Below are 12,034 nucleotides of genomic sequence, written 5' to 3'. Positions count from 1 at the left end.
CTATCTTCTCCTTATCCATAATCCGGATTGGACGTTCCAAAACTTCCATTTTCCCTTAAGCACCCCAAAAGCCCGTTCTACATCTTTTCTCGCCGCCTCTTGCACTCGCTTAAATTTCACTTCCTTTGGATCAACTGGATGCGGATACGCTTTTACAAACGTAGACCACTTAGGATATATTCCATCAGTAAGCAAATACCCACGTCTGTACATGCAGCCGCGTAAAGTGAATGACGTGTTTGGAGCCGTTCCATTTCTAGTAGTATCATACAACGGCGACCGATTCAACACATTAATGTCGTTGTTTGATCCAGGGGGGGACCAAAAAACGCATGCCAAATCCATAAATCTTGTGACGCAACACCTTCAATCGTGATAGTCGGCACTTTGTGATCCCCTCGCGCAAATACTCCCGCTTGTACAAATGAATGACCGCATCACAAAAATACTCAAGAGACTCCCGACTTGTTCTTTCGGCCATACATAGATAGTCATCATAGTTGTCCACCGGTTCACCCGTTGAAAGTAGTTTAATTGCCGATGTGCATTTTTGAATCAGCGAGAAACTCTTTCTTCCACTCGTGTCTACTCCATCTCGAAAATACGGGAAAGTAGCTTCAATGTCGGCAACAATCTTCAAAAACAAACGTTGACTCATACGGTACCGATGGCGAAACCAACTCTCCCCAAACTTTGGGTCTTCGTTGAATGCGCGACTTCTCTCTTGCGATCTATATAGGTTCGGGTGTCACGAGAGCTTCCCGAGTCTTCGAGCTCTTCTATTTGTTTGATCGCGTTTTGAAAAAAAATCAAACGTACTACCCGTAGATAATTGGGGAAACGGAGGTGGGATGTTAAGTTCATCGGAAGAACTTGAAGACATTTTTAGGTGAAAAGGTTTTTGGGTTTGAAGAATTATATGTTTTTGTTTGAGTTTTTAAAGTTAAATTGATAGATGTATGTATATATATATATATATATAAAAAAGAAAAGGAGATTTTTTTAAAAATAAACTAATGTATGTATTTGGTTGAGTTTTGTTTAAAAAAAATTGATAGATGTATAGATATATATAGATATTAGATGAAAAAGGGTTTTTTTTTATTTAATTGAGCAACAGCTCTTTTGACCAGCTGGACCCCACCTCGAAATCCTCCCCCACGCTCCTCCACACTCCCCCACATCTTCTCTCTCCATTCATGGCCAGAGGGTATATTACCTTTCATCCATAAATTTAGTACTGGTGGTGGTATACTCCTAGGGCTGGGCTTATAAACTTCCATAAATTCCCCCCACTCCGCCCCCTTATATTTTATTTAAGTGTTGAATTTGTAGGTATTGTTTAATTGTTAGTTATCTCTTTATTTATGTGTTTTTTTGACCTAAATTTCTTACGTACTTTTTTGTTTGTTATTTCCAAATATATATTTTTTTCTTTGTTAACACGTTAAATAGACTTAAGTAAACATTATGTATTAAGTATTCCGAAGTCTATAATATTAAAAAGACTTAATTAAACATTAAGTATTAAGTATATAATATTGACACATTAGAAGTCAAATTGTTATAATGTTTTAGACAACAGACGATCATGAAATTATTAATGTATTATTTTGGCATACATTGACACATTATAGTACAAATGAATTAAAAAATGTTAAATACTAAGTAAAGTTTAAAATCTTGTATTTAATAACTGGATATTTAATGCCCCTTATGATTTTCAGCCAATTGTTGGTCATGGGTTTGAAATCTTTGAAAGACATATTGGAAAGTCATGCCCTTGGATTGACTGTACTGGTGACGTGGTGGATCTCTACCGGACGGTGAAGAGGCCGCTGAGTCCAATCACCATTGTTGTTAAAAAAAAAGGTGTATAAAAAAACTGTAACTTTCGTATCAAAAGTGTACTTCCTTAATTTTATTCAAATGTATAACTATTGTATACACTATACACCTTAACTATAACTATTTAGTAATACCTAAAAGTTTATATAGAATAGAAGATAATGAGGTTATTAATGCATGAATTGTTATTATTTTAGGTTTGATTTCTTTTTATTGTATTGTTTCGCTTTAGATCTTTTGTTTCTACCCGCTTTAAACATAAACTACAATAGGAATACATTATATATTAAGGACAAACGCCAAAAAGTTTCGGTTGACGTTGTTCAACATCCTTGATAGGTATGTAGGATAAGATTTATAATGTCAGTACATAATAAAGTTGGTTTTCTTATTTTACATTCATTGTTATGTTGGCGTCTTAATTAATAGTGAGTGCATATATTCTTTAGGTAATAATATAATAAGGGTAATTCTTTAGGTTTATGATTGTCATTATATATGTGATTAATTCAATATAGTTATATATTATATATGTGATTAGTTCAATATAATAAGGGTAATAATATTATAGTTATCCCCATATTACGCGGGTCATTAATCTAGTTTTCAAACGTAAGAATCAAGTGCATTAATTTAAAATTTTATATATAAAAGCCTTACACTGGTAAAATCCTTACTTTTTTTCCCATATTAGATGTAATTATTAAAATATAGATTTTGAACTATAGTTTTAAAAGTTTATGTATAACTAATTTCAAGAAGCTTTGTTGCATTTTAATTTTTACAAACTTTTCACTTTCAAACTAGATCTACTGTTTAAAATGGAAGTGTTAGATAACACATATGAGCCTTTCGTTTCTATAAAACGACAACTAGCTGCTGTCGATGATCGTGAGCTTGAAGATTTTGTGGAATCCAGAAGAACAGTGTCGAAATTCCCCCCTCCGGGAGTACAAGTTGTTCGTGATTTCCCCCCTGCAGGTTGTGGAATCAAACTGGAGAGGAAGCCTTTGAATAATCTAGATAATCGGAACTTATGTGAGAATATATCATCTAATGACATAAAAAAAAAGTTTAAGGGTTCTACACCTATTGAGAATAATATTGAATACAAATGCTACAATCCCAAAAAACTTGAGCAAACTAAATCTAATTGTTCAAGACCTTCTGGCAAAGTAAAATGCTTGGAACTCCCATGTTTAAAGAAGGGTGAGAAGAATAAGTTCAAGTTTAAACCCAAAGAAAGGGTGAAAAAGAAGTCTTATTTTGCGTCAAGGCCACCAAGTAAGGTCAAACCTTGGGATCCCACTTCATTGAAGAAGTCCATAACGATTGTATCGAGGGAGGAGGTAGTTCAACGTGGAAAGATCAAAGAATTAATTGATTTGTTTAACGACTTATATGATCAAAAATCATTTGAAGATAAGTCAGTGCATTGGAAGACTGCCCAACATGAAGTAGCCAGGATAGTTAAACAAAAGTTAAAATGGATAGAGCCCGAAAAGGTATTAGGCTCAGTTTGTGGGGTTCGAATTGGTGATAAGTTTAGGTTTAGGTTACAGCTTCATATGATTGGTCTCCATCGCCAACTAGAATCAGGAATAGATTATACGGAGATCAACGGGAAGAATCTAGCTATTAGCATCGTTGACTCACATCGATACTTGAATGAGAGCATATCAAGTGATATGCTGATTTATTCCGGTCATGGTGGTATTGGATCATGGGGTTGTAATGTACCCATAAAAGATCAAAAACTTGAAAAAGGTAATCTTGCTTTAAAGAACAGCATGGATGAAAAAAATCCAATTCGGGTAATTCGGAAAGTTGAAGTGGTTGGGAAGAGTGACGTCTTTTTGTACGATGGTTTTTACTATGTGAACCGTTATACAGAAAAACTAAATAATGCAGGTAAGATTGAGTTCCGATTTAAGCTATTTAGATTACCTGGCCAACCTGAAAGTTCAATAAATTTTTAACGCTAGCTATTGTGACTTCGTCATCAAAGTAGGTTAGTTAACTTGACATTTAAATTGATTTTGAAGTCTTGGATTAGTGTAGATGCCTAAATTGTATGCTAAATGTAAAAACTTTGTACTTATACATGAAATAGGTGGCATTGCCAAAGTTAAAACTTGTGCTTACATATTATGTAGATTTCAATTTGATTATATGGGTGCTTGCTACTACTCGCTTATTAACGCGAGTTTCGTGGTTCCTTTTCATACTGTTCTAGTGAACGAAGTCAAAAACCATTTTTATTCTTTTATGTTATTTAGATATTTTCAGTCTTCTACACATGTGAAATCTATTCACATTTAAGCAATTTTGTAAAACACTTTGAAAAATCAGGATCGAAATTAAGATCGGCGGTGCAAGTAGTTTATTGCGATTTTGTCGGGCATTTTGCGAATCGTCAGGAATCACAATGCGATCATGAGAATCGCAATGCGATTCCGCATAACCTCATTTAGATTTTGAAGTTCTCATTACGATTTTGAAGATCTCTTTGTGATTTTATCAGTTTATTGCGATTTTATTGGGTATGTGAAAATCCAAAAAAACTTGGCTAATTTTGTATAATTACAATAAAATTTGGCTAATCGCTTAGTTTTCTCTATCATTTATCTCATTCTTTATATATTTTTAAATAATAACTTTACTCCCCAAGTTTCAATAATACCTTTTTTATATCATCTTTCTTATAATTACATTTAATGTCCTTATATTTGAAGTTTATTTGATTTTCTACTATATATAACAAATAATTTTGTAAAATATTGTTATCTTTGTATATAAAACTTCAAATCCGATTTCTCCTCAATCCGTATCTGATTTTCACCGAGACTGACCAACCCAACCCCTCCCCCAAGAATCATCTAGACATGTTGTAACATCCCGAACTTTTTATTTAACGGTTGACATGAGTCGTTAAGTCAACACAACGTGTCCGATAAGTCTCTAGGAGATTTAATGCTTAGATGTGTTTAATGTGCTATATGTGTGAGGCTTTAAATCTTTAACTATTGGAGTACTAATGTGTTTAAGGTATATTTATATGTCTTTAGATGTGCTTGAAGTGTTTAATGTGTTGTAAGTATTCCCTATAGATGTTTTGAGTTAAATAATAGTCGTTTGAAAGTTTAGGGACTAGTTTTGACATAGGGTTAAACTAAAAAACGGGATTAGGGTCTAGGAGATGGTCATTAGCTTCTAATTACTGATATTATCATCTTCTCTTTGAACCCTAACCGCCCCTTTGACTCCACATCGATTCCATTGCAAAAATCTTCCAAAAAGTGTTGATTCGGGTGTGTTTGATCAAGTTTTTGCATCCTTTTTGTAACCTTTAGGTAATAGAAGTATAATAACATTTTATGTCATTTCAATCATATGATTCGCTTGATTACTGGTCTAGGTCATTAGATGATTAATTGATGACAAAAACGTATGCTTTGATTGATTCGGTAACCTAAAATTTTTGTTATTATGAAGCAAATCAATTAGGGATTAATCACTGATTTCATTGCATCATTATGGTCTTAAAATAATGAATTTTGATGTACAAAAGTCATTCATAAGGTTTTGGGTCGTTTGGGGTGTGTTTGGTTAAGTTTTGGAGGTTAAACAATGAGTTGTGTACAGAATCGGGGCCAGTTGCGGCGCAACGTTGAAAACAGTGACTTAAGTTGTGACGCAACTTGTCCATTGCGACGCAATAGCGATAGAATTTTCAAATGGCCATAACTTTTGAACCGTAAATCCGTTTTTGACTAATAAGCTATCCATGGAATCATGAGAGAGTCTACTTTCTAATGGTAATGTTTTCAAAAGATGATTGTGATGTCAAGTTTCCAGAAAGGTTAATTTAGTGAGTGAATGCCGAGTTTTGTCGAGTTATGTAAGCTCTAAAGTATTAATCGAATGTCTGATGCATCAAGCATTGCCATGGGTCATGTTTATAGATATGTAGGTTTGATTCATGAAAATAAGTAAGTAGGCACTTGTTTAGCTCATTATGTCGTATAATGATTATAGGTAGTCGGGAATACTTGCAAAGCTCGGTAACTTACGTTATCATTTTGTACGCTTCTACGAGGTAAGATACACTACTTTGACATGCTAAAGGTTCAACAAAAACATGGTTTTCATATAATAACTTCCCAAATGTTATCTTGTTTGCTTACGAGTATTTGGGGTTACATGGGAGGTGATATGGGCTATGTATATGACTATTGAAGCCTGAAATGATATCCCAATGATATGAGATGTTACGCTATGCTATGAAATATTATGTATGCATTGAGATGTTTTGAAATGTGAATATATGTTGATGATAAATGGAATGTGCATGAATGTATGACTTGTTCATCTAGTTCATTTGACTTAATAGGTTGCCATGACACGTGCACGTTTAAGGGCCCAAACATTAATATGATATGTGTTGTTGTTTAGGTAATATGAACACTTAAACAATAAAGATGTGAAATAAAGCTCGTAATTTAGATGTGAAAGTGTTAAGCTAAACCCGTACTTGCCCTTTCCCGGCGGGTGCGTAGACGTGGTTGCTTGGGTGGCTCCTTGCAACATGGTCAAAGATGTGAAGTGTAATACAGGAGGTCCGAACCGCCCCATCTGTCTTGAACATACGGATTACTCCAGGATTGGCTTGCCATTCCTTAATGACATTGTGGTACAGCCGTAAGGTTTGTCCATCTAGTCGAGTGTGACTTATGTTGTACTTATAAAGATGTTAAGATATTATATGAGATGATCCAAAAGATAATTAGGCACATTAGGATGAATTATCCTATATGAAAGATGTTTAATGCTACGTGAGATGAACTGAGATGATATGTGTCGTAATGATGAAATATTACTTTTATAAAGTTTTAATTGGACAAATGCTTTATAAATCATGTGTTATCTTACTTAGTTAATTCGTTAGCTAACACTTGTTTCTTGAAATATGTTGTTCCCTCAGGTTTAGCAAGCTTTTGAGTGTTGAAGAATAAAGAGTGAGGCACAGGTAGATTGCTTGATGATGACCATAGTTTACCCATAGTAGCTGCTCATTTTTGACCTTTGAATTATGCTAAGATGTTTATGACTTGTACTGATTCGTGATCGGTTATTTTATGTTGGACAACCGATGGATTTCCATTTAGACTTGTTTCAACGATATGGCAAGTAACACCATTTAATGAATAAATCAAACAGAATTTATAGTTTGGACTTGTAAAAGTTTATTCCACTTTCTTTGACGTCGTTAGTTGAAAATTTTTGAAAATTCTTATTTTTAAACGACAAGTGTTACACATGTGGTATCTACTCACACTTGAGATGGTATAAGAACAATAATATCTTACACATGTAAGATACGTATATTTATAGCTAACTCCTTAACTACGGCTGGGAGCCGACGAAGAGATATTCGTAGTACTATGGGTTAGATAACTGACACATACAGTTGATATAAGGGTGAAGATTCTTTCAAGTTAATTTTAATATGACTAGTCATGTTAGATATATCTTGACTCTTGAATCGAAATCAAGGGTTAAAATTCAAAGATTACTTTTAAATTTTGAACATTGATTTTAATATACTGATTAAAAACTTTCTAACATGACTAGTTAGGTGTGAAAAGTTGAACCCTCCCTAATATAATAGTTGCTTAGACCAATCATTGTCCCATTTGTCTTGACCGGGTGAATAATTAATCATTGAATTGATTTTGGTTGATAGGTTCAGTTGTGTTGTTGCATATTATATAAGTATATGCTATTTTTCAACTTTTTTTTTTTGAAAAGTAAATATTTTATTCACACTGTCACACCCCACCTTAGGCGGAATCGTAGGATATGACTAAAAGATATAGCAATGGCACATGGACTTTATAATAGAGTCATACTAAATGGAATTCAAATAAATGTAAATTCCATAAACGGAAAGTCTAGGCAGCACGCCTCAAATAGCAAAGAAGTAATAATTGCAAATAGCGTTCAACGTTTCACATGCAATCTAGGAGTCCATGAAGGATCTCTTTATTGGTCTTCCTAAAGTCCATAAGCTCAATCTTCTTAAGCATTGTTATTACCTGAAAATGAATGCTCGAAAATGTCAACATAATGTTGGTGAGTTCGTAGGTTTAAAGGAATACAAATGAGTTTGTTGTGCATGATATATCAAGTTTTGGACAATAGCGTAAATATAAACATGTAGTAGCATACTAAATAATGATCAATGCCATCATAGTTATCCAACAACAAAATCCTCATCACTCCTGCCAACAACTCAATCATGCTTTAAATACCAACAACTACCAGCTGGAGTATAAAGTTGGTCGATAGTTTTCCAATAGTCTTCAATAGATATCAAAAGACATCTATTGCATCAAAGAAATCAATACAAGCAAGCTAGCATACACAATTTCATAATTACACGTATTTGTCCATGAAAACAAACAAGTTTTGGCACAGCTAGTAAAGAAATGAAAAGTGTTTTGAGCATCATTTTCCCCCAAAGAAATAATATAAAAAGGGGCCACGAAACTCACCTCAACAAGCAAGTAGTTATGCAAATCCAACAAGGTCGCTAGAATCTACACAACATATAAATATGAACAAGTTACAATTATGGACATGGTCAAGAACCGTCCATTGTAACCCGTATTTGATGAAATACACATATGGCTACATTCAAAATATTCACAACTGATTTTTTTCATATATTATTAAGTTACAAGTCACATAACTTAATATATAATATTTGTTTTACTGATTTAAGATTAAATTCTACAAGTTCATATTAACTGAAATTTTTGGTAACTTTATCTATTTTTTATTAGGATGAAACGAATGATTCAAGATTCCAAATCTTAACTACAGTTACCTTAGAGTGTTATATACTTACATGAATTTTTACATAATTTATTTGGCACGTTAACTATTTTTAAAAATTCAATGATTACAGACTAGTCAGAAAAATCACTGTTCGCACACAGAAAATTTTTATAAAAGTTAAGGGCTTTCGAAGATTCAAAAAAATCCAATTTTTTTACTGTACAATCTTAACATCTCAAAAAAAGTTTCTGGAGAAAAATAATTGTCCAGTTCATAAAATCGACCAAGATATGACTATTTGAAGTCGACCAAAATCTGTTCGGAAAACTCAGCTTTGCGCAGTTTTGTTATAAAATTCGTTTGACAACCTTAAACTTCATATTTTGACACGAAACCGCTTCCACCAGAAAGTAGACTTCCTGAACTTAATTTTAGACACCAAAACGTGACTTAACCATCTCCCATGACCAAGATACGACCTTTCAAAGTTAACAAAACGAATCTGTCCAGATTCTGAAATAACCCAAACTTACTGTTTTAAAGACTACTACAACTAATATTTATATATAAACTTTCAAATCTTTCCAACACCTAATTAAATCTGTTATTATGATTTTCATGCCTTCATAATTGGATTTCTTTTATTACATTAATTATTATGCTTCATTAAATACTTAAACTTTTAACATTAATATGATTTATACTTCAAGCTTTTGATTTAACCCTAAAAAAAAAACCCTTTCATTCATTATTATAAATTTGCCATAATATATATTCATCAAATAGGTTACTTATAAATGAAAATTAATAAATAAAAAAAAATATGCTTATATATATATATATTAATAATTAAAAAGACTAATATATATGAAAAGAGAAGACAAGTGATTTTACCCCAAGATTGATGATCTTCTTCTTAGATACCTTGAAAAGAAGAATAGAATATAATCTTTAAGAATTTTATTATTAATTGTAATTTAAATCAAGATTCAATAGAATTATAATTAAACTTACCAAAGTTTGTTTTGACAATGAGATGATTAATAATAATAAAAAAAATATATTCTATGTTGTGATGTTTATTTGTTGATCGGCAAAAGAAAATCAAGAAGGGTTTTGGTTTGTTTTTTTTTTATTATTATTTAGGGTATAGTTATTATATATATATATATATATGGAGATAAGTGTTTTAGTTAGTTTATGATTAGACTTAATGTATCATAAGAATTCTAATGGAATTAAAATTCCTTGCTCACCATTAAATTGTTGTAATATATATATGACTAAAATTTTTTTACTAAACATATGATATTTTACTATTACTATTACCATCTTACTACTTATACTAATTATATATTACTTTTATAATTATTGATTTCGTTCACCACTAAATAGCGTATACTAATTTATCAATGTCTAGAAATAAATATGACTAACAATTACAAGTCTAGAAATTACGGGGATAGTTATAGTCATCTACGTTTAGGAAGATCAAATATCTCAATCCTAAACTATTGAAATTCAAGTAATAGAAATCCCATATTGGAAATGATCACCACATTTCTATGCTTGTTATACTATATAGGCATATTGACTAGTCAAGAAATTTGGAATGTAAGTTAGAGACTATAATAAATTACCAGTTTTGGTGACAGATGTCAAACACACTCACCTCGGTGCAACACCAGCGGTGTAATATACAACAATTTACATGAGTACAAAATTACACCAATTACTCTAAGAAATACCTCTATGTTTCGTTCTACTTCTAAACCACAAAAAACAGAGTGATCTAATATTTTGAATGATTTTCATGGTGCTCACTCTAATGTTATCAAATTTCAACTCGTTTCTCGCTTTCCAAATACACCAGCAGCTGATTATGATCAAAACCTTCAGAACGTCCTTTTCTATTTTATTCTTCCTCGATGTATCCTGAAACTCCAATAAATCCTTTATGTCGAAAATGAAAAATGGTGCAGTATTACACCATCTACTTATGAAATGCCAAACTCTAGCAGCCGTCTCACACTTGCAAAAAAGATGTTCCACTGTTTTTTCTTCTTCCCCACAAAGCACACAGACCGGATCCAAAGCAAAACAGTTACGAGCCCGCAGCGCAACCATAGTAGGTATACGATCCATTGCCGCTCTCCACATAAACACATTACATTTCTTAGGAACCCAATTAATCCAATCAAAAACATACCTGTCACTGAAATCCTTGTCGCCAAAAAGGAAGTCTTTTACATTCCGAACAGTTAAGATGTTATCAACTCCTCCCAGCCAAGCCCACCTGTCTGGTTTGTTTTCTATTGTTAACCCACCGATCAAACTGGTAAGGCTATCCATCTCGCGAACTTCAACCGGGTCGGAAGGCATTCTCACCCAATTCCAAGACCCATTAAGTCTCTCCACTACCCTTGCTTTTTTGTCCCTTTCCAATTTGAACAGAAGGGGGAACCTGAATCGAAGCGGCTCGCTACAAGCCCAATTATCAAGCCAGAAGTTAATGTCAGTACCGTTTCCCACCTCCCCCTTTAGAAGATTATTAATACCCACGTTGTTGACTTTAACCGTAGTAACTCCTTTTACAATATTCTTCCATGTTCCGGGTAAATATTCATTCACCGGGAAGCTATTCCAGCCTCTCTTCGTGCTATGTAGGCTATCAATAACTGTCCTCCAGAGGCTACTCGGTTCATTTTTAAACCTCCATAACCACTTAGACAACAAAGCAATATTTGTATCCCTTAATCTGCAAATACCCAGCCCACCCACACATTTAGGTGAGGCGACCCTCTCCCAAGAGACCCAGTGGATTTTCCTGCCCGAATCCGTACTTCCCCACAGGAACTTTCTCATTAAAACTTCCAGAGCTTCGGTAACCTTTCCAGGAGCTTTAAATATCGAAAAAGAATATGATGGAAGACTTTCCATTACCGATTTAAGAAGAGTAATTCTACCTGCTAACGATAAGCTAGAAGCCTTCCAACGAGATAATCTGCTTTCAAAAGTATCTATCAAAAAGTTCCAGTTAGCCGACTTGTTCATGTTTGCGCCAATCCAGACTCCCAGGTGCTTGAATGGGATCAAACCAGCCTCACAATTGACCTCTTTAGCCATATCCACGACCTCCGTATTGCTCACCCCTACCCCAAACAAGCACGACTTTCCAAAGTTTATCTGTAGTCATGAACATAAATTAAAAACCCTTAAAACCTTGGCCATCGCTTTTAAATTGCCATCTGACCACTCCCTTATCAACACGCAATCGTCGGCATGAAGAAGGTGAGAAAGGATAGGACCATTCCCCAGTTCAATCCCTTTCACTTTCCCGTAT

General features: G+C 33.6%; 2 protein-coding genes across 2 annotated transcripts; one reads left to right on the top strand and one right to left on the bottom strand.

The window, feature by feature from the left end:
• On the bottom strand, positions 1-345 carry LOC122588790. The gene has a single exon (XM_043760994.1). The coding sequence runs from the start codon at positions 343-345 to the stop codon at positions 1-3; it is 345 nt and encodes a 114-aa protein (XP_043616929.1).
• A 2,324-nt stretch (positions 346-2,669) lies between these two features.
• On the top strand, positions 2,670-3,827 carry LOC122588781 (histone-lysine N-methyltransferase, H3 lysine-9 specific SUVH5-like). Its single transcript, XM_043760982.1, has one exon. It carries the CDS (start codon positions 2,670-2,672, stop codon positions 3,825-3,827), a length of 1,158 nt encoding a protein of 385 aa, XP_043616917.1.
• Positions 3,828-12,034: the final 8,207 nt, after the last annotated feature.

This window comes from Erigeron canadensis, chromosome 1 (assembly GCF_010389155.1).
Source record: "Erigeron canadensis isolate Cc75 chromosome 1, C_canadensis_v1, whole genome shotgun sequence".
NCBI lineage: Eukaryota > Viridiplantae > Streptophyta > Magnoliopsida > Asterales > Asteraceae > Erigeron > Erigeron canadensis.
This window is presented reverse-complemented; position numbering and strand designations above follow the sequence as displayed.

What these genes read in the sequence shown, in the direction of transcription:
- LOC122588781 (XM_043760982.1), top strand. Translation starts at nt 2,670, where the DNA reads ATGGAAGTGTTAGATAACACATATGAGCCTTTCGTTTCTATAAAACGA.
- LOC122588790 (XM_043760994.1), bottom strand. Translation starts at nt 345, where the DNA reads ATGGATTTGGCATGCGTTTTTTGGTCCCCCCCTGGATCAAACAACGAC.